At 31.3% G+C, this 27,533-nt stretch overlaps 3 protein-coding genes across 3 annotated transcripts; 2 read left to right on the top strand and 1 right to left on the bottom strand.

The window, feature by feature from the left end:
• The first annotated feature begins 1,523 nt into the window (after positions 1-1,523).
• Positions 1,524-2,446, top strand: LOC107013689 (ethylene-responsive transcription factor ERF084). Its single transcript, XM_015213561.2, has one exon. The coding sequence runs from the start codon at positions 1,524-1,526 to the stop codon at positions 2,280-2,282; it is 759 nt and encodes a 252-aa protein (XP_015069047.1). The 3' UTR covers positions 2,283-2,446.
• Positions 2,447-14,586: 12,140 nt separating this feature from the next.
• On the top strand, positions 14,587-18,622 carry LOC107013688. Its single transcript, XM_015213560.2, has 5 exons — positions 14,587-15,102; positions 17,120-17,188; positions 17,384-17,446; positions 17,531-17,599; positions 17,943-18,622. The coding sequence occupies exons 1-5, from the start codon at positions 14,731-14,733 to the stop codon at positions 18,201-18,203; spliced, it is 834 nt and encodes a 277-aa protein (XP_015069046.1). The 5' UTR covers positions 14,587-14,730; the 3' UTR covers positions 18,204-18,622.
• A 1,879-nt stretch (positions 18,623-20,501) lies between these two features.
• LOC107013683 (F-box/LRR-repeat protein 7) lies at positions 20,502-22,250 on the bottom strand. Its single transcript, XM_015213554.2, has one exon. The coding sequence runs from the start codon at positions 22,248-22,250 to the stop codon at positions 20,502-20,504; it is 1,749 nt and encodes a 582-aa protein (XP_015069040.1).
• Between the last annotated feature and the right edge of the window lie 5,283 nt (positions 22,251-27,533).

Here is a 27,533-nt window from a genome sequence, read left to right as displayed (position 1 = left end):
TTATTTTCTGCTTCTATTTATTTTATTGTGCTCATTTATTTTATTAGATCATCTGAAATGTGAGCTTATGATATTCAATTATTTAAAAGTCAAGACGTAATCTAACTTATATTTTTTTGTTTGATTCAGATGGATTTAAGTTTTTTACTTCAATTACTATCTTCTATTAGTAAAGTAATGGAATTTGACCTTTCCTCAAAAGAGAAGTTGAAGTTCTAATTTTAATTAATGGAAGCGTAAGTGGACTTATGCAGTAAAAACAAAAATATTGATTTTGAGAAAATCTTAACTTCGTGGTGTGTTACTAATTAAGAAATCAAAAAAAAAAAAACTTTACTTTTTTTTATGTATATAGTAGCTATTTACCTAATTGTGTTTCTTATTAATCCAACTAACCTTTTGAAATAATTAATGTGTATAATATTTATACCTTTTCATATTCTATAATTTATTTTATGTGCTAATTTAATATTTTGTTTTATTTTTTTATGTTGAAACTATATAATATTATCTTTTGATTAATTATCTTTATTATTAAGAAAATGAAAAAGAATATTTGACAATTTTTTAAAGAAAAGGAACGGATAGAAGAAAAAATGAAAAAGGGTGAGGAAAAATAGGCAAAAAGTATTTAAAAAATGTATATGCAACTAGATTTATTAAAGCTATACAAAGAAACATCATAACTTTTAGAAATATATATAGAAAGAATTAAATTTTTCTTGAATTTTTATGTTTTTTCGTTACTTTGTTTAAAGAAAATAAAAGTATAGGAAAATCAAGCACTTTAAAAGATTAAAACTCCTAAGTGGTGAAAATTTATATATAAATGTATGAACCTAATTAACTAAATTAGATGTGAATAATTGGAACTTGAAATATTTGAATTTGATTAATAAATTGGGAAGACTTTATACATTCCATTTAGTGTTTTTTTACTTATTTTAAATAATAATGAATTTCCTTCATAAATGAAATTTTGTTTGAATTGATGTTAATTAGGAGAGAGCATAATGCTTTATTAAAAGCATTGATATGCTAATTTCGATTATTATTGTTTTTTAAAAAAATATTACACCATTAGGATTTTTAAAAATTATTAATTTCTCTTGATGTCAATTTAATGTTAAGTTTTTTTCCCTTAATTATTTTGCTTAGCAAAAAATTAACCAGTCTCAACTCTAAGTAATATAGTATATCGCGCGAAGCGCGGTTAAGTTTACTAGTTTATTTATAAATTTAAATAAAAATATTTTAAGAAAAATCAACAAAACAAGTCGTGTCACCAAAATTAAGACAAAAAATATATTTTTAATTAAATAATTAATTTTAATTAAATTTGTCATATTAAATTTATACAAAAATAACTCAATTACACACATCGTTCGAGGATAGTTTTCATAAAACAATGAATTTCTGTTGAGATTATAAATAGTTGAACTCCGAGTTCTCATCATCACAATCTATGTGAAATCTTTTTGTCTTTCTCTACCCTCTGCACCTTCCATCTTTAGCACAATACAATGTATAATTCCCTTTCTCAAAAAGCTGAACCATTCTTCTTCTCTACACAAAAACCTCTTTACCCAAATGAACCAAATCATCACCATAATTTCTCCATTGACAACACTAATTATTCCCTCGACCCATTTTGGGATAATTACTCTGTTTCTGCTAATGAAAATGTTAATGAAAAATCCCCTGTTCTCGAAGGAATCGCTGCTGTTGTTGGAGAACATGTTCTTTTCGGTCACAATAACAATAATAATAATAATCAAAACAAGAGTGATGATCCAAATTCATCAGCAGTTTCAATTCTGAAACGCACGTGTCCTGAAGAAAAGAAGAAGAATAATAATAATGTTCAATCAGTGGAGAAGAGTTACAGAGGAGTGAGAAAGAGGCCATGGGGGAGATGGTCAGCGGAGATTCGCGACCGCATAGGGCGGTGCAGACACTGGCTGGGTACATTCGACACCCCGGAGGAGGCGGCGCGTGCGTACGACGCGGCGGCGAGGTGGTTGAGAGGCTCAAAAGCGCGAACGAATTTCCAGATTCCTCCGATTGTCCCTCTGCCTACTTCACCAACATCCACGTCATCATCTTCAAATTCATCTCGTGGATTGAAAAAGAAGAACAAAAATGGTGGCAGTATTGCTAATAATCAAAGAAAATGCTCAGTAGTAACTTCAGCTGCGCATTTATTCAGCTCAAATGAGTTAAGTAAAGGGGTAAGTGTTACTGTGGAGCTTGATCTCAAGCTCGGCTTCGGGAGGAAGTAGAGTAAATTAGTGTTCGTTTCGTATAGTATGCGTTTTAGCATAAACGTATCGTAATGTGTAAATTAAACTATGTGGTTCATGTAATACGATGAGAAATGCATGTTATGATTTTGCTGTAGTTTTTCTTGAAAGAAAAAAAACAAACAAGAAAAACGTTCTGTTAAATGTAATTTTTATCTTTTTTTTTTTTTTGTATTCTATGTTCTATTTGATTGACTTTGTTTTGTTTATTTCAGTTACAATATTTACGATTATGTGTAGCTAATGATCCGTTACGTTTCTTTTGATCTTTCAAATCATCAATATGTATGTTATGCGTTTGATTAATTACTTCTAATGGCTGATTATTGAAATTACATTTTCTAATCTAACATGCATGGAAAACTTAGCTTGCTGCAAGGCCGGCTGGTAATAGGTTTTGAGTTTTTCCTTTTTCTATCTTTTCATTACTTTTCAGCTTCTTTAAAATTAGTTATATTTCATATAATCGCTACTTTCATCAACATTAACTTTACTGCTCTTAGTTCGTTTTGTTAGTCATAAAATCTAGAAAAAAAATGTTTAATATTATTGTATTAAATTTAGATCAGTAAATGTTGGATTTATTTCAGAAATTTGTTATATAGTTTTATATGATTTATAAATATTTTTATTCGGTAAATTTTATACAGACTTGCGATAATTTTAGTATTATATAATAAAATAAATACATAATACATAAATATGTTTTTACTTTTTAACTTTGCTTTAAATTACACTCATGCTCTTGATTTTTGGGTGTGGACAAGTAAACACTTGAACTTATATAAAGTTGAACAAATACGCACATGTCTTACATGACATTTTTGTAATCTTTTGTCCTACGTGTATTATGTCACGTAGGATTTATGTATCTACTTTTTTAAATTTAAATAAGTTTAAGTATTTAATTATACATATTTAAAGTTGAAGCGCATAAATATAAATAAAATCAAAATAAAAATTATTTTATATTATACATAAGACAATTATTTATTTCATGTCATGATGTTATATCGTTATTTCATATAGGATGATAAACAAAGTCCAAGTGACTCAAGTAAAAAGTAGTAGCAGAGGAGTATTTCTTGTTTTCAATATCCTTTTGTATTTTTAAAAATATCGAATTTTTTTTATTTATTTAATGTATTTGAGCTATATATTAATTTATTCAAATTAGTATTTAATATACATAAACTGTATATTATTATTCAGTTTTTTATAATATATTCGAGCTAGTTTTTAATGTATTCGAGCTAAATAGTATGTATCTGAATTAATTTTTGATGTATTTAAATTATATATTACGAATTCAATTTATGTTCTAATATATTTGAGATACTCTTTAATATATCTGAGTCATATATTATATATTTGATTTATGTTACTTTTTTAAAAAATTAATGTAATTTACAAATTAAAAACAATATATTGTAATTTTATTAAAATTATGTAATCCCTAAAATTTATCATTATATATATTATAGAGTTAATTTTGGTGTGAGAACATTAATGACGTTGTAACGCCTAAAAAGGCGCCCACGAAAGACGGGGTTTCTGAGGACGATCGTTACTTGTATGACACATCTGATCTTTATTTATCAGCTTGTGTTAGGGTGAATTTTTCTGGCTTATTATTTGATTAATTTATTTTTTATTATTTATGATCTTACATTATTTATAATACAATGAAAAATATCTTTTTTAAAGAAAAATCATCTAATACGTATATTTCAGGTATAGTTCATATGAATCGATGCTCCTCTTTTAAAAACAAGCTGTAAAATTTCCTTGTGTTGTGATTGAGTAGTAAAATTTATTTTGCTTCTTATTTGTGTAAATGAATTTGGAAGAGAGCAGAAATGTCATTTTTAGCGGCAATCATCTAATAATGGAGTAATAGATTATTTACCATTAAAGATGTATTTTTAGTGTTTTTTAGTATCATTTTTTCAACATGTCGCTAAATGCTAATAGCAATATTTAATTTAGTATCAATAAATAACGATTATAAGTTGTTTTATGGTAATGCATCCGTATTAGCGGAGCCTACAGATATAGAGGAGTCAAAAATTCACAAAGACCATAAAAAAAAGCGAGTAACATAAAAATTGTTGTTAGTGAGATTCAAACGCTTGAGCACACTAAACACTAGCTGTTTCAACACACCTAAAATTACTAAGAAGGGTGTTCAAAATATTTTATTTAATTATTTTGTATATCATTTTAATTTATATATTCAGTATTATTTTTTCAACGAATCTGACTATAACATAGCTACGCCGAGACATTTGTGTTATGGGGTGGACTGCCCTAGATAGTGTACTTTAGGGATGAGGAAATTCTGGTTGATCCGATGGTTAGATACTGTAAATATTCACAAGACTGAATAAATGGGCAAAGTACATTTTATCTCAGAATTTTTAACAGTGCAGAACTGTAAGTTCAGTCTGTCCTGCTATATAATATAAAAGCTACCTTTTCGATTTCATTCAAAATTTCTACCATTCTAATTTATACTCAAGTCCCTTTGACTACAAACTTTTCTGTTACTACTTTGCTTGTTTAATCTTAATTTGATTTAAAAAATTAAAAAAGTTTAAAAATATATAGTAAGACATGTTAGAAAATTAAAAAATTTCAAATTATATATGTAAAAGAAAAGAGACATTCTTTCCTAAATACTTTTAAATTATTTTTAATTTTTGAAAATGCTTGACAAAATTAAACATAAGTTAAAAACAAGTTTAAAATGACCTTAAGAAAGTTGAAAATCCTTTTTTTTTTTAAAAAAAAGGTATGCCAAAATGGCTCTTAGTAAAACATAGGGAGTAATGTATTTTTCTTTTTAGTATGTTCAGATGGAATGTTATATACTAATATAATTCTAATTTGATTAAGAAATTATATTATTAAAAGTTAAATCGAAATATATGTATAAATTATCAGAAGCGAAGCCAAGATTTTCAATAAGAATATTCCAAATTGGTAGAAATAGATAGTCGAAGGAGGTTCGACGTCTACTATATATACATATAAACTTTATTTTAACCATGTATAATCAATATAATTTTCCACCGAAGGGAGTTCGGATGAACCCCTTGTATAAAGGTAGCTCCGCCCCTGTATATTATACTCCCTCTGTCCCAATTTATGTGACACTTTTTATTTTCGTGAGTCGAAGAGTTCAATTTTGATCGGACATTTGCGTATCAAATTTTTTTTTTAAAATAAAATTTATATATTTGTAAATTACGTACAGAATATTATAAGTCACAATAATTGATAATTCAAAACGATAAAAGAATCTATGAAAAATATACGGTCAAAGATAGACTTATTTTGAATTTCGAAATGTAAAAAATATCATATAAAATGAGAGGAAGGGAGTAGTTTCTTTAATGCATTTTGAATGTAAATATTTCGCATGGTTATCAAAACGGGTACACGAGAAATAATATATCAAAACTTAAAATTTTCTAATTTGGAATGCTTTACCAAAAAATTAACCTGAATTACTCAGGTTGATTATAATACTGATTATAACATAATTTAATGTAAAGAATGTAATTATATATTAGGATATATGATGAAATAACTTGAAAATGGTTTTCTTATGTAATAGTGATGAGTAAACAGTGATAAACAGAAGAGGCAGCCTAATCTAAGCATGATATCCCGGATGGATTCGATCATCATAATCTATTGATTGAGGCATTTTCTGATATATGCATGCTTCACTATTGATTGATATATCCCTTATTCTTCTTCACAAAATTATATTTTTTGTGCATACAAAAGTTTTGTATTTCTAAAAAAAAACAAAAAGAAAAACATCAAAGAAAAACCAAATTATTCAACATATGTTTTCCTAAAACAAAACTTATTTGCAAAAATTATTCGCAGTCATCGAATTTTACCGACTTAATAATATTTAGTATTGTATATTTTTGTTTCCTCAATTACGGTGATTCAAGTTTACTGCGGTATGTTTTCGGTGGTTGAGGAGTTCAACTCATGAGTCATGACTAGTCTCCTTTTGTTGTCCACTAATATATCAGGCACTTTAATAAAAATACTTTTTCTTTGAGAAATGGTTATCTTTCAAATTTCATCGTGAGTTAGTTTGAGTCAACATAGAATTTAAAAAATAAAAAATAATTTTCCCTACAAAAGAGAAAATTACGTGAGATGGCAAACTACACTAAGTAATTAATTAATAAGGGTGTATTTTAATTTATTTACTCTCAGTGATTATAGTTTCTTTTTTTTTTGTCATAATTAATGGGACCCACCAACAATTTGTATACCAGTAAAAGACTTATTTATTATTTTCTATATATAATTTTATACAAAATTTATTTTATCTTTCCTATCCCCATTACATATTTTTCTCTTAAAATCACTCCTCCACTCTATTTTGAATTTCAAAGAAGATTTCACGTTCTTTATTTCGTCTTGCTCTCAATTTTCGCAGGTAATTGCCAAAATCAACCCACAATCTATTTTTTTTTAAAAAAAATTCCTTCATCAACATTTGTATGTGTATTATACATCTTATTTTTTCATATATATATTTTTTAATTTTTTTTTCTTATCAAATTGCAAGTTCTTCAAAATCAGAATGGAAGATTCATCTCCATCCGTAAGAATTACTTGCTTGAATATTGTGTATAAAGTTGTTTGTACATCTAATTATTATATATAAACTGATCAAGGTATTTGTGTTGTTATATACGTAATTACTTTAAAAATTGATTATTTGTTTTAAAATAAATTTTTTGTATTTTACATCATTATATACAAAACTGATTGAGGGATTTGTGTATATACAAGTACTACATTCATATTTCCATTTATACATATACAAGTGATATTCATTTTATTTACATTCGAATATAATTTTGTTTATACATATACAATTTTTTGTATATTTTTATATTCATTTTATTTACATTCGTATATAAATTTTCTTTCATACGTATACAATTTTTTGTATATTCAACAAATTATATATGTATATAAGTAACTACTTTGAAATTTTTGGTACAATTATTTGTGTTATAATTTATTTTAAATCACAATTTTTTTTTGTATTTTATGTTATTATATATAAATCTGCTTGAGAAATTCGTGTATATACAAGTACTATATTCATATTTCTATTTTATTCATATATAATTACTTGTATATGTATGTAATAACTACTTTACAATTTGGTACAAATTAAACAATTTATATTCAATTTATTTACATTTGAATGTTAACTTTATACACATTAAAGAGTTTAGTTTTCCGAAAACAAGTTTGTATAGTCTTTTTATCGCTATAGAATTCTTTTTTGAGAAAATATTTTATTTTGAATGTTTAGCTTAAATCATGGGATTATTTCAATGTTTGTTATCGTATATAGGGTTAGATAACAAACTAAAATATACCTATAGAATGAAATTATGTATATACCTATAGAATGAAATTATGTAAACTATACTCATATAATATTATTTTATAAATTCAGTTTGCCATATATGAAATTTTCCCGTTTTAAAATTTGTCATAACCGAGACAAAAGGAGTAACGTTTAGGAATCGATCAAACTACTGGGCCAACTCATTCCATTTTTACGAGCAGGCCCAATTAATTATTCCCTCAATTCCATAGTTGCGTATCAAAAAATAACTTTGCATGTCTTTACAGATGTAATAAATCGAATAATAATTTAATGATTCCACACTTTCAATATAATAAATATAATATATATTTTTTTAAATATTTTTAATAATTACATTTAATAATTATGAAGTATATGATTAATTTTGTCTAGATTTTCACCCCTAAATAAATAGTAGTAAAAATGTATTTTTAGTATAGTGGACAAATGCAAGTGACGAAGAAAGTAATAAAAGTCTTTAATTCGTTGATTCGTATTTATGTTGGGAAATATGTACGTAATTAACGAAAAGATATTTATGAAGCATGAAATAAATAAGGAAATTTTTATATTTCTAGTAAATGCAAGGAATTTGCTATAGAATGCCAATTTTTTTTAAAAAAACTTTCATTTGCTAAACCTTATAATTTTGCATAAATATATCAATACACAGTTTTAAATTAGATTCTCTAGTAAATGACATTTTGAGTGACACGTTTAGTAAGCCGAAGCCCATGTAACACATTCATATTAGGCCCATTTTAAGCCCAAGAATTGTTGGGTAATGAACTGTTCAATTAAAATAATAAAGATTAGTACAAAGTTTATGTGCATCAACCATGGCGCAGGGAAACAAACTAACCCGTGATTCTCTCAAGCAGAGTTGTGATCATATATATCATTGGTATAATAAATAAACATAATTCTAACTTGTTGTCAGGTTAAATCGATGATATTTTACTTTAATTGTGCACAAGTAATCACTTAAACTTGTATAAAATTGAACAAAATAAATACAATCACTCTACATAACACCCTACATGACAATTTTGTTTCCTAAGTGGGTCCTACGTGTATTATAATACAAGTTTAAAGTGTCTACTTGTCTCACACAAAGTTGAAGAACATAGTTGTCTGCTAAAAACAAGTTAAAGTAATATTTCTGTATAATGCTATATTATTTTTAATATGCTTGATAATTTAAGGTGTAAAAATTAAAATATAGGTGTCGGTCAACAACATCTACTTTCGAAGTATCAAAAAGAAAATCAACAGTACGAAAGAGTCACAATCGAAAAGAGGATATCTTCGATTAACCATGGAGGTAGAAATTTTATTAGTAAATATATAATCTAAATTAAAATTTAATAATATATATTATAAATAAATAATCTTAAAATGTTATATTTTTATTTTTCGAACTTATTTTGTAAAAATTTTAATCAAAGGAATTGTGTTAATTAAAGGGGTTTCTCAACTAAACCGTGATTCCCTCGGCTCGCTTTTATATGCTTAATTATTAAAATACAACTCTACTAATTAAAGTTTGGGGTAATAGTAGTAATTAGTCAACGCATTCATGGATTTCTCCCTAAATATTTGATATTGCTATATTACTCCCAATGCCATTGACATTTTTTTTTCCCTTCACTATGCTACGTGGAACAGTTGACAAATGTGTCGTTAATTTAAAAAATAAAATAAAATCACCTATCAACCCTACCTACATGTAAATTTTCGGGGGCCTCAAATTTCTATAAAATAATATTATATATATATATATATATATATATAGAGAGAGAGAACTTCCTCTCTTAATTTTTTTCTATAATTACGTGATATTCAAAATTTACTAATTTAATTTTTATTTTGCACGCTATTTGTTAAAACTCTGAACTTAAATAAATCAAGAATACAAGTTTTATATATATATATTAACGATCTTTTAAGTTTTTCTTTTTTTACCATTACTTGAATTTTTACTGATTAGAGTAGCAATTAATGATTATAATAAAGAACTTAAATGAGTAGTGTGTCAATATACTAATGTAGATCCATCAAAATGACGTGGCAATGTTTATGTTGGGCCAATAATGGCTCAAAATATACCTTGTGTGAGTCTTTAGAAGGTGAAATAAAGTAGAAATTAGAAGGTGCTAAATTAATTTCCCAAATTGAGAAACACTAGTCCACGAAGACACCCAAGAATTTAGTCACGCGTAATCATTGACCATTTTGGAGTTTAACAAACTTAACTCATGCCAATACTATTTTGACCACAAAATAAGAATTTAGAGAGTAGCATATTCCCATTCAAAAAAAATATAAAATTGTCCAGAAATGATAAACATTTTTCAATTTAGTGTAAATTATTAGTTTTTTTTTTAACTATTGATAGTCTTAATAATATTTTTTTACTGGATTAACTAAATTTAGATAAATTTTTAGTTAGCTCCGATCTGCCACATGACATAGTTAGTAGCTTCACATTCTCATAGGGGGCATGAGATTCTTAATTAAAAATCGATAAAAGTGTTTAAAATACGCCTAAAAGTTACTAGAATTTAGGAAAGTATTTTACTAATATTACATGAAGGATAATGTATCTATATTTAAGTTTAGTTATTCAAATAAAGAAATATTTTAAAAATTGTTTATACTTTAAAGATAAAACTAATAATTCATGTCTAATTTTAAAATGTTTTTAATTTTTTTCTTATATGCTCTCCCAGTATAAGTGATAAAGCCACCTTATGCTGGAAAGTAGAATGTTTTTAGCTCGATTAAAATTTTAAATTTATACGCACATAACATATACATGTCTTTTTATTTTTTATAAGTCTACTTTCTATTCTATAATACCTTCTTCGTAAAATTCCTCTCTTAGATTACTTTCCTAGCAGCATTCACATTGTTCCATTTTGACAGGCAAATTAAGGGCCTGTTTGGCCATGCGATATGGTATATCATGACATGAAATAATGATCTAAGCTTTGTTTGGACATGCGATATGAAGTTTTTGTATTGTTTATTTTCTTATAAACATAAAACTCCCAGAAGTTCTAAAACTATTAAAATAACTCCAATTGTTTATTCAATATTATTAAATCAACAAAAAATTATAAAATCGTATAATAATTATCACAATGCTATTTTATTGTCCACTTAAGTAATTGTTTTATCAATATATTTGAGTAAAATGATACACCTTTCACGGGCTCTTCGAGATTTTATTACTCAACAATCGTGAAGTGTAAGTTAAAGTGACTATATGTTAGTGAAAATAATAAATTTTATATCGGTGAGAATAATTAATTTAAAAATGTAATGATGTGATCATAAATTTTATTTTACATGTGAAATAAATGGTTGACAGTTATAAATGTGGGTTTGTTTTAACAAAATATAAATTCGTGGATTAATTTTTGTAGTAAAACATCTTAAATCATGATATGATATCACCATGTGATTCCATATCATGATTTTTGGAGAATATGATATCACATCTCATGATGCAGAATCATAAGATAGAATCAGTATAAAATGACATGTCCAAGCGCTGATTTCATCTCACGATACCATATCGTTGATACTAAGAAAGTTCAAATTCCATCGCTTCGCACACATGGCTGCCACTAGCGCAATGCTGTGTCTTCTTTAACTACTATAGTTTCAAATTGCTTTGACTAAAACGAATAAACATTAACAGGAATCTCATATTTATAATTGATATTCGATTTATCATTTTAAAAGTAAAACTATACATCATATAATTATGATCAAATTATGAATAAAATACGCATAATTTATATTTATTAGTTGGGTCTTAAAATAAAATAAATTTAAACCGAAAGAAGCAGTCAGTGGAGGGAGACAGTGATTCACGCGGTAGTTCATAAAGGGGAAACCAATATTGAGTAATAATATCTTTGGGAAATATAAAACGTACCAAAAACAATAATCACAAAATAAAAAAAATAAAAAAAGGTGGCTCCGAATACGTGTAGAGGCATGAAGAGTGTGTGAATAGCACGCTCCAAATCATAAAATGGATAGTATTACTTTTTTAATAGAGATTTGTTGGTACGAAATACATTTTTATTCTAAATTCGATTTAAATTTAAATATATATCAAAAGAATTTATCGACATTGTATACCTTTCTATCCTATATCTTTAAATTTGACTAAAATTTAAATGTATACCGGAGTGTCCCACATTGGAAGTAATATGCTTCCTAATAGAGACGACTTTTATACCTAAAAAAACTCAAATATGAGACATCTAATAAATGAGAAGAACTACTTACAACTCTACCCCAAATTTTTATTGATTAAGCACTCACTATTCACTAGCAGCTTTAGGGTGTTCGCGATTTGATTTGGTCAATTAACTGTTGTATAATGTTAATGGAACAATTTGATGGATCGTTACATAGTGGTAAAGGTGTTCAAATGGACACCTTTCATCGTAAAAAATAGCATATATACAAGTAAAATGATTAAATAACTTTTTCTGGTCTAAGAAATTGTTCTTTCTGGACACTCTTTGAGAAAATTTCTGTGAGAACTGTGTTGCCTTTAAAGTTTGTTGCATTATAAAGTGACTATATAATGCTAGTCCTATTAGTAGTAGTTAAAGACGACATTTTACTCATCATGATTTTATATTCTCCTTAATGTATGAGGTATCACGTGAAATGACATGATGCTTTGTGTGACAATTAACTCTAAAGTAGTATATTTAAAAGTAAAGTAGCACTTGTTAAAGGCAAGTACCATGCTTCTCCCTCGCGCGTCACCCGTTTTTATTTCTCTAGTTCTTTCACTTACACTTTTGAAATAAATTTTCAACCTCTTCCTTGGTTGAAAATCAATTGTTATAATGATCATAATAATTACCAACATTCACTAGAACTTTGGTCATAGGAATATGATTTTGATTTTACTTCATTAAATTATAAAATTTGACTCATAAATTTATATGTTACAGAAAAAATTATATTTTTATATATTTTTTGATAGTTTCATATATTTTGAATTTATTTTGTTTACGAAAAATAATACAACTAATGAAATTTAAACTACATGTCCAAAAAAATCAAATAGAAATGCATTTTCTATTTAGTACGTTATCATTCATTACCAATCTGTCGTTTTGCAATATGAAGTTATATGATATTCACTACTGCTAACAAGGGCAAAAATATTAACCTTTCACTTTTAAGTAAATACTTTCCTAGTTCGTTAAACTTTAAGAACAGTATCATAGACTGAAATATGGACATAAAGTCAGTGATATAACTGAATTGAGTCTCATCCCATCGATTCCTCATTGCTTATACTTCACAGAGAAAGGAAAAAACTTTGTTATGTAAAAGATCGAATGAGACAAAAAAAAAATATTTTAACTTTATCTTCAAAAATCTATCATACATTAAGCTTGAAAAGATAGATATAAATAATTATTCAGTACGATTCATAAATACATACTCTAAATTAACTTAATTTCAAATCATATCCAAACGCGACTTCTTTTTATCTCACTTGAAGGTGAATATTTTTCACACCAAATAGTTCAAATACTCATCAAAACTAAAGAAAACATATGATAATGTAAGTTTTTGATTGGATAGAAGATTGAATCTATTAGAAGAGTGTCATATGCGGCATAGTGTAAGCATAAAACAAGCCAATTAGGTCCCCACACTCAACTCTCAAACAGACAACATCACCATTCTCCCATCCCTTTTTTTATTTTCTCAACCACTCTCGGACACCAAGCGCGTGATCATCAAAACCAGCTGCTCAGTGCCACGTTTCAATTTTGTGGGTCCCATCATAGAGTCCTCTAAATTAAATTACGAAAAAAAAAAAAAGAAAAACAAAGTGTAATCTCATTTTCAATTGTTGCCTTCTATTCAACACCAACACAAAAGTGTGTGTCAATTGACATCTCGACAATTACATTAATTCCCTATATATAGATAATATCATTTCCATCGTTAGAAAATAAATATCGTTTTTAAAATTTAAGAGGTAAAAAAGTAAAAAAAATTTCTAATTATATATATTTATGTTTACAAGTATTTTTCTAATAATGGTCAACGCTGAAGAAAACATTTAAACTCTTCTATTCATTGCATTTTTCATGTTTTGTTTGACATACTTTTTAGGAAAAATATTAATTCAAGGATAATTTTGATTGATTATCCTTATTATTTACTATTTTTTATTTGATACTTTTTCTTTAAGTCGTATTAATAGTTTTTTTGTATTTATAACGAAGGATGGAAATGAAAACATGTCAATAATTATATTTTTATTTTTTATAAATATAAAATTACGTTTTGGACCATTTACTTTTAATAAGGATGAAAGTGAAATATATCTATAAAAATAAAAAATATCGATAATTTAGTAAATCAACTTTATCTATACTTTATGTATATATTGACGAATACAAAATGATTAAGGTAACACCTATTTTGAAAAGAAAAGCATGATAACTAACTATAAACGTGTTTTTACATCATAAAATCATTTAAAAATATTTATGTCTAATTTTAGAAGTATTAGTGAATGGTAAACATTAAAAAATAATTAGAAATAATATTAGTTGGGATATCTTTTTTCTAATTAGAAATAATAAACTTTATATTCGTATTGTATATATTATTTCAAAATTTAAATTCTAAATCCAAAACTATACCGGCATACATAGGTTGAAAATCTTTTTTATACACACTAAGTTAGTATGAAGAGACATCCACGCACTTCAATAATGTGTATGTATATATATAGCCACTTCATGTCATCCTGGCCATTTATATTATATAATAATATATATATAAATTAATGCAGCTACACTTTTTTTTCCGATTTTTATTTGCCTTTGCCACCACTAAGCCCACAATCTCATTTCATTCCTCTCTCATCTTCCTTACACTTTTTCCTTTTCCAACCTCTTCCTACCCTTTCCATTCATCAAAATCGCCGTCATGCCTGAAGAAGAGTGGGTTCAAACGGCAATCATGGATGACTCTGTCGTTGCTGAATTACTCTTGCGTCTCAGCCAGGCCAATCCATCTCCATCTCCGATTCCGGCTCCGGTTCCGTTACCGGCTAAGTTGAAGAGGACAGGTTCACCGCTTGAGTGGTCTGTGCGTCGGAGCAGGTCTAAATCAGTTTCTGTTAATGCTAAGAAGGCGGCTCCACGTGCTAGTCCTACTACTCCTTTGTCATGGAGTGGCGGCACATCTGTTAGTTGTGGAGGTGGCGGTGGTAGTGGTGGCGCCGTTGATGGTGGCTGTGAAGAGTCTAGCGGATCTCCTCATCCGCTATACAAAACTCCAAGCAGCACGAGATCTAAGGTTTGGATGTTTGTTCTTCTTCTTCTTCTCTCTCTCTCACTCGATGTGCATGCTTTTCGTGTACGATTATTGGTTTGTCCATCGTGTATATCGTTTACAGTGAACGGCGGATTCTCTGTTAATTTATCTGGTGTGTGGTGGTTATGGCAAGTTGTTAATTCGTTGACGCGAGCCATTTCATTTGAGTCGCGTGTGTCATTCGATTCATTCCTCGTGACTCTTCCAGAAATTCGGATTTTATTTTATTTTTCTAGTTTCAAAGCGTCCATTGGAAGCAAATAGATATAGCAGTCACCTGTCTCTGTTTTTTTCAGTTTTAAAAAAATAACAAACTCACTTATCGGATTAGCTTCAGTTCCGTAGGTCTCCGGTGAGTAAACCGCGGTCGTCGTTGGTGGCTCCGTTTTATTCTCCGCGTGTTGACCAAAGTACCCCTTACCATATATAAATCTCCGGACTTTCCAATTTCCCCATATTCCAAATTAATGTTAACTTCTTATCTTTATTAAAGTTACTATTAAATGAATATTTACAAGGAGGAGAAAAGTGGTGAACTTTACTTTCAACATATGTTGTCAGACGCACAAGATTGAATGACTCTTCACGTTTTTCTCTCACCACCCGAATCCCCCTATTATTTTGTGGCGTCTTCGTGTCACACTTTCTACTCCTAAAATAAAATTTATCCAAACACCTTATAAAAATTTGGCGATAATAATATTTTAAAGAAGATAAATTTTTAAAATCTGATTCGAAGTTTAGCCTCTTAACCCTATCTTAAGGACAATTGAGTCAATTTGGCCGACCTGATGAAGTAACTAATAAAATGTCTCCAGTCTTTGTCGGGGTCGGTTCACTTTTGAACTATTGGATTCGGTACTGAATTGCAAAATAAGCCAACTCTTCAATTGGTCAAACCCCTTTTGTCCTCACTTTTTATTATCCCTACTTACTTTTTTATGTTTTTTAACTATGATTAGTGGGGGCATTTACGTCAATTTAAATATTTTAGTTTGAAATTTAATGATGAGTAAAGACTAAAGAGGATGGCGTGTGTTCGTGGCAAATAGGTCTGCGTTCAGTTTGGTGGTAGTGTTTGTTAGTGGCTAAGCAATTTGGTGGAGTAAATTTTTTTTCTTTTTTTGTAAACGTGGAAAGTTGAGGGGAATTATAAAGTGTGGTAGGATGTAGGGATAGCTTAAGCTGTGGGTTCAGCGTCAGAATCTTGAATTTAAGCTTTGTCGTTTTATTCATACCCACAGTCTAAACGACATTTGGTTGACAGCAAATGAAAAGGAATATTTTGGGGCACCCCAAAACCGTACGTAGTCAAATATCAGTGATTGTTAGAAAATTAGAATATGTGCAGCTTCTATACATAACCTTTTTTTTCGTACTCTAACAAAATTTCTTCACATTCTGTCATAGTCGAAAAAGTTGTGATTATGGTGAAATTAGTGGAGTTGTGCGAAAGATAGCGTGGAAACTATGGTAAAAAATTAAATAAAAATAACAGTGTATTACCTATTGCTTGGAAGCTTCTTCTTGTTAGTACTCCTGGACGAGCTAATCAAGAAGTGGCAGCTGTACAAGTGAAAGTGTTTAGTCAAAGAAGTGTTATTTTAATGGAGTGGTTTATCAGATTGCATGTGTAAAAAGTCGTCCTAGGGGTTATTATCTACGACAAAATAGGTGTATAGTTGTTAAAGGAAACTTCATTTTTTATCCGTCTCTGGCTTATTAACAAGTTTTACTGTCCCTACTTGTCTGAGAAATTTGTCGACCATATAACTTTCTTTGGTGTTTGGATAAGGAGGACATGTTGGTCGCAGATTATGTCCCATATATTTTTTGGCTTACATTGTGGTTGATGTTGTGAACACACTGTAGTGTGTTAAATATGTATGCAGATATATCGACATGCCTTTAATATATACTCTCTCTTGGCAACCAATTATTATACACTATTTTCTTGAAAGCAAGCGCGTGTTTGATTGGACGTATCATTTATCTGCAGACTTTGCTGGACTCTCAGGTTAATGGTACTAGTGATGCTACCACCAGCAAGAGGTCAAGGAAGAAAAAGGTTAGTTTTTACCCTCAACTAAGTTATGTAAATGCAAAAATTTTTGTAATTTTGAAGGAAGACCCATTGCTTCACCACTTTTACTTTGGTTTTTATTAAGTGCGTGACCTGGGACACAAAATGTTCTATTTCCAATATTCAGGACTACTAAGTCACTTATTCATTTTTCCTTTTTATCCCTTCTGTGATGAGCAGACATTGGCTGAGCTGAAAATGGATGAGATCATGCTAATTAAGGAAAGAAAGCAATTGAAGAAGGTATTCTTCTTTGCTATTGTGAGTAGTTATACTTATAGTTTGATTGTATTATAAGTTCCTCAATCAACACCACTCTTTATACAGCAAGTGGCTTTACTACGCGCTAGTGTGGAGAATCAGAGGGAAACAAATCAAAAACTGAAAAGAATGAAGGTAATATGGTTATCAATTTGGCTGTATGGTCTATTTTATACTGTATGATACCTATTGCTTTTTTTTACTTTTTAAATCTTAGGCAACCTTAATATTCTTGCTCAACTGTCTTATAGACTGATTTTATCCTGGCTAGTGAATCAAGATCACTTAATGGTTAGCGCGAATGATTATCACGTGGATGTATTTTCTTGATCTAAGTAGTTTTTCAACCCCCACCATGAACATAAGACTGCCACTTGAAACTACAAATGAGCATGCTTTACCTACTTTTTCTCCACGACAGATCAAGGAAGAACGGAGGTATAGAAACTGTATACTAACTTAATGTCCTTTTCTCCAGCTTGATGTGCTCCCTCAGCAGGCAAATGAAAGAGGCACAATTGTTGCATATGATGGGATTTCGGGTCAGTATCAGCAAGAGGTTCAACCAAGCTATCCAGTCATTCCCATCTTACTGGAAAAAGCTGCAAACAAGGTTGCAGTATCGCCATCATCTCTGGAAAAGCAGCAAGACGTCGCAGCTTTGGATTCCAAATTTGTACTCCCAGACCTCAACATTCCATTTGGCGAGGCTTCTGGCTCTGACAATCTCTGGGGATGAACTGAAATACTTCTGCATAACAGGGGATCCTCCAACACAGAAAGACGAGTATAAACTAGTAAGGGCTAACCCTGTTATAGGATGAATTCTGGATTCAGTAGTAAGTAAAGACTTTCTTTCCTTCACCACTTGTCGAACAGAAGCTGCGAAAGTGGATTTTTAGTCATGAAGGTACTGAGGGTAGTTAGGATCCTGTGATATTTCTTTGAGAAGATGTCAACCATAGGTTAGAGATCCTAACTTACTAGTTGCAGTAGACAGTTTTTTTTTCTGACAGATTTCTTCAGTGTCCGATTCTTTGGGGCCAACCCTCATTCCTTCATAGTTTCTCTCTGGAAATATCTACAGATAAAGATGTAACTATTCTATATATCAGTTGATCACATTACTTGAATACCATAATTTTCTTTTCATATCACCATCGATGAGGAAATCTGTGAATGAGTTTAGATGATGGATGCATTACAGACAAATGGAGTAGTAGACCATTATTGGTGAGATGTGCAAGGAATTCTTTGCACACCAAAGAAACTGATTACAACTCAGATTGGTGAGAGAGACGATTGAATATTAGTTCCCAACATTATTCAGGAAAATATTTCTACTCTTTAGCGAGAAAAAAGCTAATATATTCCTTCATTCATTTAATTTGTTTGTTCTATTGGTAATTTCTAATTATACCTCACTTATTACCTATGCGTAAATTGATAATGAAGATATTAATAATATATGAATTCATTGTGCGGGAGTTCTGTTTTGTTGTATTAGAAATTACTACTATACTACTCTCTTCGTCTACTTTTAATTATCGTAACTTTTTTTTTAACAGTACGTCTGGCGGCCTTTTATTAATAATAAGGGGGATTAGGCCTTACCTTACCAATCCTAATGAGGTAACAAACTTCTATTAATTGTCATGGTTTTTTAAAACTCACTTCATCCATATTTAGCTGTCAACATTTTCATTTTAAGAGACAAACGATAAGAACTTTGATTAACATTTTATAATTCTTTTTATCAAATTGATATGCAAAAGTTTATAGTACTTATTGTAGAGTTTTAATATATTTAATTAATTTAATCTAATTTCATTTTTAAAATTAATTAAATTGATATTAGTAAACAAGATCACAATCGGATGGACGGTGGGAGTATTTACTTACAATGTTTTCTTTAAAAATGAGGCGAGGTAGGCCCAGGCAAGAATTTAATTGGCACGTGAAAGCACTTGAATGAAAAGTGTGGAGAGATAGAGAGTGCATTTGTTATTTAAGTAGTTTTATCACAATGTGTGCATCATTATTCAATCTTTTATTTAGCGCAAAAAAATACATAATTTGATTCATTATTCATAAAATTTTTGCTGCATTGTTATTCAATCTTCTGTTTCACATAAAATAATTGTTATTCAATCTTCTGTTTCACATAAAATAATACATAAAGGTTTAAAGACGTTTAGATGTTGCTTCTTTCTTCTTCTTCGATCTCTGCTTCCTCAAACTTTAAGATAAGTTGTCATAGGAGTTCAATTCTTTAGTTAAGACGCTTCAATTTTCCCAATTAAGACATCAAGACACTGTCTATAAATAAGAACATCCAACATGATGTTGCTCCTGTATTTTTTCAACTAATACAGGATAACTCAATATCTGGTTAATAAGGGCCCGTTTGGATGGGCTTAATAAAAGCAGCTTTAAAAAAGTACTTTTAAAAGTGCTGAAACTTATTTTTAAAATAAGCAGTTATGCGTTTGGATAAAAGTGCTGAAGTTGTTATGTCAAACGTGAAAAGGGAAAAATGGAAGAAAGAAATGTTAGGGTTATATGGGTAATTTGAAGATTGTATAAAAATATTAAGAGCAAAAAGATAAAAATGTGGTCAACCTAAAACAGCTTATAAGCTAAAAAAAAAAAAGCACCCCTACCCCAACTTTTAACTTTTGGCTTAAAATAAGTTTTTTTTAACTTAAAAAAAGTTATTTTGAGTATTGCCAAACAGTTAAATAAGTCAAAAATCAGCTTTTAAGTCAGTCTGACCAGCTTTTAAGCTGAGCCAAACAGGCTCTAAGAAAGATAAAAGCTGGAAAACGCAGGATGAGGAGGGGAGGGGAGGGGGGTATGATTGCAGCGCGCAGCTGTAAAACAAATGTGAACAGATAATGGCAGACTGCACAGTCTAAATAAATTTTCAACAAAATTTACAACAGATATGAAAAACTGGACTAGTTCTATGACAGTCTAAATGTTTGAAATCAAAGGGACACAATGTATAATATGTGCTTCATACACCAGACAAACACTAGCCTGAGTACACTCGACATCCATGGTGCAAGTAAAATCCCCTCAAGCTATCAGTAAAAGCAGAGCAACAGGGCGGAATAACTCTCCTTAGTGATGAAGACGAAAACACCAAATTATTCAGAGAATTGATACTAACTTGAGGACACTTCTTCAGGTTTATCTCTCTCAATGATCTACAGTTCTTCACCATTGCATGTAAGCCCTCTGCTGTCACTCCTTTACAGTTCTCCAAGTTTAATTTCAGCAGTCGAGAACATCTGCTTCCAATCATGACCAGACCTTCATCATTTAATGCTGAACCAGCTGCACTTATTACCTCAAGACTAGGCAATTCTGCACCTTTTCCGATATGTTTAATCCCTGAACAGTTATCAAGTTGCAAATCCCTTATCTGATTACACACCTCAAGAACAGCAATAATACCTGTCTCTGTAAGGCTAGTACATGATATCACATCAAGAAAGTCCATGTTGGGGCACATCAAAGCAACATTCATGAGACAGTCATCATCTAGGTAATGGTTAGTTGCCAAATTAACAGACCTGATTCTCGGGTTCTTTACATCATTATGAAAACAATGATTCGTCCCAAAACCAGTATTTTCCATATAAATTTCCGTTAGTGAAGGACAGTTTCTTGCAAGTGCGTAGAACGTCAAATTGGTCAATCTCATACAACCACTGAGATCAATGGTAACAATACACTGTAGATATTGGGATAAATCATCCATACACTCATCACTCAAAAAATCTACTTGAACCAATGATAAGTACTTCAGAGACTGGTATGCACACAACAACTTAGAAATACCAGAATATGTGAAATCTGTACACCAACAAAGTGTAAGTGTATTTAGAGGAAGAGAAGCATTGGCCACCATGAAGAGGAATTCATCCGTTATAATGGAATTGGAAACTTCTAGTTTCTGTAAAGTTCGGCTAGAAGTAGCCAAACATTCAAAACCAGAACTTGATTGAGCAATGTGAATCTCAGACACTGAAATCCAACTCAAAGCAGCACAAGTACGCAGTATAGAAAGGATCCCTTTTATGGTAATAAAAGGGCAATCATCCATATCAAGTCCTTCCAAATTCAAACAATTAATAGAAAGCGCAACAAGCGACCTATCAGTAATCAAATGATTCCCAGAAACATTGATCTTACGCAAATTACTCATATTCACAGACAAAACCTCAACCCCAGAATCAGTCACAGCCAAATTACTAGCCTCTGAAGCAATATACACAGAATCCAAAACATAATCCGTACTCGGATAGCTAATGTCCAACTCTTCCAAAAACGGAAACAACTCAGCAATAACATACAAATCAGAATCACGCAAAAGAGTTAGATTGCTACATGTCAAAACCCTCAAACCCTTTAATTTCCGCCCTAACTCCTTCAAACCCATAAACGGTAATTTCTTATGATTAGAGATATCAATTCGTTCGAGATTTGATGTATACGAAAGGGAATTGGCAAGATCAACAAGAACAGGATCAAGGTCACCACTGAAATTACTAAGATCAATGGATTTAAGATTCGGAAATCGATGAATTAGTTTAGATATGTTACCATGGGTGAGCAGAGTCGAATCTATCACCGTTAAACCGATGCGCAGACGATTTGTGAGAGCAAGAAACTGTTTGGACACCACGGAAAACGATTCCAAGTCGGATTTGTGATGAAGACGACTGAATATCAGTTCCCAGCATTCTACCGGCAAATCCTTGCACCGATTTGCCATTGATTTTAGCTAATTAGGGCTAAAATTTTACATATGAAAATTGACTCGGATTTCGAGAGAGAATTCGGAATTCAGTTACGAATTCTGTTCTGGCGAATTTTGGAATTCAGTGTACTTTCACTTGCATTGAGGCTACTTTAACAAATTGTTGAAATGGGTCTTTATCTTTTCGTTATTGATAGACCAACCCAAGAACTTTTTTGATTTTGTCAATTTCAAAATTTAAATTTGAGATCTAAAAATAAATAGCCCTTTTTGTTTTAAAGTGCCGGTTTTGAAATGGAATTTTATTTTTACATGCAAACTATATTTTTTTCCTCAAAAATATAAAAATTTCACAATTCTTGATAAATTACGCAAACTTCTCCAACACTAAATAATTTTTCAATTGACCAAATTTAGTTTATAAATAAATGAAATATCTTAAGATGTTGGATGGGTTGATGTGTAAATGAGGTAAAAGAGGGCGGAGATGTAGTAGAAGAAGAGGGTTGAGAAATCTTTTATGATCAAAATCTCAAGCTAGATAAATTTGGTTAAGGATAGGAGGCATTTAAAAATATTGAGTTTTACTGAATTCAAGTGGCAATTAATATGTCACGACCGGAATCTAGACCCCAGACGAGACCGGCGTCGTTGACCTCTCAGAGGTCGCAGACAAGCCTACTTACGTCATTCTTACTTTACATAGATTAATTTTAGCGGAAAATTTGAAATTTTTGATTCTTTAATCATACTTGCTAAACATTCTTAACATTTCGTAATCGTTCATCATCAACCATCTAACATTTAAGAGATAGGCAACTGAAAGAAATAATTCATTAGGTATTAATTGTATATCGGCCAAAATAGCACCAATACAAAGTCTGAACCAAAACAGGAAAGAAACGCTAGCGGAACATGCTCCACTAGCTCAACTCTAAAACTACGCTAGAATGTAAAACAGTAGCATCCTCGAAAGCATGAGGACCTACCAAACTCCGGATGAATACTGACGTCCGGATAGCTGCAACAACGAACCTGTAGCTCTAGCGTCCACCTGTGCCTGCACCTAAAAGTAGATGTTCGTATGGAATTAGTACACACTTGTACTAAGTATGGGTATATGCAAGCACACACCAGGGACATGCATGAGAAAGAAGAGCTCTTCCCTAACAACATGATGTTTGGAAGTCAAGTCAGTGGACTTGCTAAAATGAGATTAGGAAAGTTATGCCATGAGAGTGACATGCATCATTATAATCATCGTATTGCACACAAGACATAACATCTTCACCTATCACATAACATATAACACATAGTTTCTTTCATATTATTCATTCATATACCATGAGACCTTATTATCATAGACTTAACCTTAAGACTTTCCAAAATGAGGGCTCAACATATGGGACCTCAACTAGGGAGCCTTCTTTAGCAAACACAGAGTCTGCTTCACTCATTCATTCGTATTTCATTTCAATTCATTCATAGGCCAGTGCGAACACCAGCTATACCTAGGATGTAGTTTAAGACTTTCATCGGGTTTGCTGTGCAATGATCAGGAATGACCTAATGTCATTACCTGAATCTAGCTCACCTCTTGATTATCCTATCCTAACACCTTCGGTATCATTCATTTCTTTATATGATTCATTTGAGGCTGGCCTCATTCATTCATTGGGAACTTTAACTTTAACCGACATAGATCATGTGAGCATCATGAAATCCAGTGTCTCCCCCACACCGAAAAGAGGTGGAATCACCGGCCAAAGTGATTCAATAACATGCTAGCGTTTATGGGAATTTAACCCCGCCAGATCCCTATAGTGGCAATATAGGTTCAAAGACTAGGAGATATATGGAGACCCATACCCGGCAAGCCGGACGGTCTCATCTCATGAGAGTTACGTGAACCTCCGCCCTTCCCGAAAGAAGGCATCACCGCTCATAGCTAGCCTATCGGTGCTCGGTATAAAGTTCCATTACATTCAACTCATACATCATGGAAGTTGGCTTCTAGTATGAGGACATCATAGCTCAATAGATGATTTCTCATCTCATCATTAGTATTAAGTGTTTTAAACTCAATATTGTCATTAGAGTGTTCATTGAGACTGATCTCTTCATTATCTTACACTCTCATTGGTGAGTACGTATTGGTACCCTTTACTTAGGCTCATTTGAGATTGCTCTCATCATATACATTAGCCTCACATCATGGTTGTCACCACATTCTTCCTTTCATTACGTATATCTTAGGTTCACTTAATTTGAACGTATGTTAAACTTATTTGTCTATACATACAAGCCACGGGGCTTCATTTATAATTCGTTAAGTGATTCTTATTTTCCTAAGATTATGTATTACAAGACTTATGTATCTTGTATTTATATATATATATACCAAGATCTAAATTTTTGATCTAAGTAGATGGCATTATCCTTGAATATTTTACTCACGTATGACTTATGTATCAATACGGAGGTTTTGGGCACGGGAACCCAAATCTTGAATTATTTGGATATCATTTATATTTTTCATTGATTTTATTTCCAACATTTATAACTTTAGAACTCTAAATTAAATCTCAACATTTTCATGACATAATAAATTTTCTATTTTAATTAGAATTCTAAAGTAAATTTCAATCATTTACATGAAAGAATAATTTTCTAATTTAATTAGAATTCTAATTTAAATCTCAATATTTACATAAAAGAATTAATATTCTATTTTAATTAGAATTCTAAATTAAATCTCAATATTTTACATAAGAGAATTAATTTTCCAACTTTAATTAGAATTTTAATTTATCATTATTATTATTTTTTTTTTATTGAATTCGCTTGAATAGGGAGGTTGTGGGTTCGAACCCCCACAGCCCCTCCTTCTTTAATTCATAAAAAAAAAGCATCTACAGTGAGGTTATGGGATCGAATCCCCACAACCTCATATATTTTTTTTTTAATTTTCTCCTACTGAGGTCGTGGGATCGATTCCCACGCCTCACGTTTTTTTTTTCTTTTTTTTTTCTTTTTCGCGTGTGGCTGGGGGTCGCGAGTTCGATCCCCCCCAGCCCCCTTTTTATTTCTTTTCTTGGCGAATTTCGCCGGTCCCAGCCCCCATTTCGAGCCCCGCCTGGCACATTCCTTTTTTTTTTTTTGTCTTACTTTGGTGAGGTCTCGGGTTCGATCCCTGCAGACCTCGCCTATTTTTATTTAATTTTTTTGACACCCAAAATTTCCAGAATTCACCTGTAGCGAATTTCCAGATTCTGGAACTTTGTTACACATTTTTATGAAGCGATTTACGGGACTTTTAAGCACCTCTTTATTTGTCGTTCGGTAGGATTCTTAAGACAAGTTAAAAGTATGATTTGGTCATTTGTTTAACTAAAATTTATAGCATTTCAACAAGTGAACATCAAGCTTTTAAGAGCCTCTATTTGCACATAAAACACGAGTAATCTCTAATCTATTAACATGCCAAAGAAAGACTTAAAGTCATGGTCAAAATCTTGCACAAATACATACATATATACTTTCATACTTTCCGAAAGACACAAAATTTAAACACATCATTCATGCAAAAATCTAGCAGCACAACATACCCATCCTACAAATTCGTTAGGGAGCTAAGGACAAGGACATACGAAGGGGAACAACCTTAGTTTCAAGAGTTTAAGAAACGTTCGAAAGAAAGTACTCTTGGAGAAAGAATTCCATGAGAGAAACCCATACCTTAATCGAAGTTCAAACTTTAAATGTTGCTGCCCGGAAAACTCCTCTAAACCACCCCCAATTCACTTCAACGTACACCTCTCTCGACAAACCTCTCTTAGCCTTGACGTTTTGATTACTTTTTCTTTTGCTTAAAAATTTTTGTTAGTTCTTCAAGCATGAAAACTGTTGATATTTTGGCAGAAATAATGTGAGGAAGATGGAGAACGTGAGAGAGGGAGTTAAGAAGCGTGAGAGAGAGAGGACTAATTGGATTAGGAGACTAATTCAAGAATTAGTCAAATAACATTTAAAATAAATAAATACAAATCTGTTTTATTTATTTATTTATTTATTCATTTAAAACGTGAAAGGACAATTATGCCCTTAAATACCTATTTATTCTTATTTATATAATTCTTTTTTTTTGAATCGTTACATTATCCCCCCCTTAGGAACATTCGTCCCCGAATGACACTACCATTACACCTCATAATGCCAATGAGATCATAACTTAATTGCTATGTACAATCAGCCAATAGCAACAAATACGAAGAGATAAGGAACTATAGTCTTACGAGTAGGAAGCCTAACCTCAAGAGTTGAAAAGATGTGGATATCGGGATCTCATGTCGGCCTCAGCCTCCCACGTAGCACCCTCAACAAGATGGTTTCTCCACAATACCTTCACTGTGGCAATCTCCTTGTTCCTCAGCCGCTTGACCTGTCTGTCTAAGATCTCAACAGGTATTTCCTCATAGGACAAGTCTTCACCAACCCCCAAACCTTCTACAGGTAGGATTGATGCTGGATCACCTAGGCACTTCTTCAACATAGAGACATGAAAGACTGGATGAACAGAAGCTAGCTCCGCAGGCAATGCTAACTCATAGGCCACCCCACCCACGCGCTGTAGGATCTCATATGGCCCCACATACCTCGGACTAAGCTTCCCTTTTCTACCAAATCGCATCACCCCTTTCATAGGCGATATCTTCAAGTAAACCTGGTCACCAACGTTAAATTCTAAGGGTCGCTTTCTGTTGTCTGCATATGATTTCTGTCGGCTGTAAGCAGTAGCCAACCTGTCCCTAATCATCCTAACTTTCTCCAAGGCCTCATGAATGATCTCTGGACCCAAAATAGATGACTCTCCAACCTCGAACCACCCAACTGGAGATCTACACCTCCTACCATACAATGCCTCAAATGGTGCCATCCCAATGCTGGAGTGATAGCTATTATTATACGAGAACTCTATCAAAGGTAGATGGTCATCCCAGTTACCTCTAAAGTCAATCACACACGCTCTTAACATGTCCTCCAATGTCTGAATGGTGCGCTCTGCCTGTCCATCCGTCTGAGGATGAAAGACGGTGCTAAGTTTCACTTGCGTGCCTAAGCTTTTCTGGAAAGATCTCCAAAAATGCGAAGTAAACTGAGCTCCTCTATCTGAAATAATAGACAAAGGGATCCCATGCCATCTCACAATCTCATCAATGTAAAGTCTCGCGTAATCCTCGGCCCTGTAAGTAGACTTCACAGGGATAAAGTGGGCAGACTTAGTCAATCTGTCCACAA

Source organism: Solanum pennellii, chromosome 3, assembly GCF_001406875.1.
Source record: "Solanum pennellii chromosome 3, SPENNV200".
NCBI classification, from domain to species: Eukaryota; Viridiplantae; Streptophyta; class Magnoliopsida; order Solanales; family Solanaceae; genus Solanum; species Solanum pennellii.
This window is presented reverse-complemented; position numbering and strand designations above follow the sequence as displayed.

Excerpts from the sequence above, each read along its gene's own strand:
- LOC107013688 (XM_015213560.2), top strand. The coding sequence starts at position 14,731 with ATGCCTGAAGAAGAGTGGGTTCAAACGGCAATCATGGATGACTCTGTC. Across the intron at positions 17,189-17,383 it reads AGAGGTCAAGGAAGAAAAAG|ACATTGGCTGAGCTGAAAAT; the intron begins GTTAGTTTTTAC and ends TGTGATGAGCAG. Across the intron at positions 17,600-17,942 it reads AAAAACTGAAAAGAATGAAG|CTTGATGTGCTCCCTCAGCA; the intron begins GTAATATGGTTA and ends CCTTTTCTCCAG.
- LOC107013683 (XM_015213554.2), bottom strand. The coding sequence starts at position 22,250 with ATGGCAAATCGGTGCAAGGATTTGCCGGTAGAATGCTGGGAACTGATA.
- LOC107013689 (XM_015213561.2), top strand. The coding sequence starts at position 1,524 with ATGTATAATTCCCTTTCTCAAAAAGCTGAACCATTCTTCTTCTCTACA.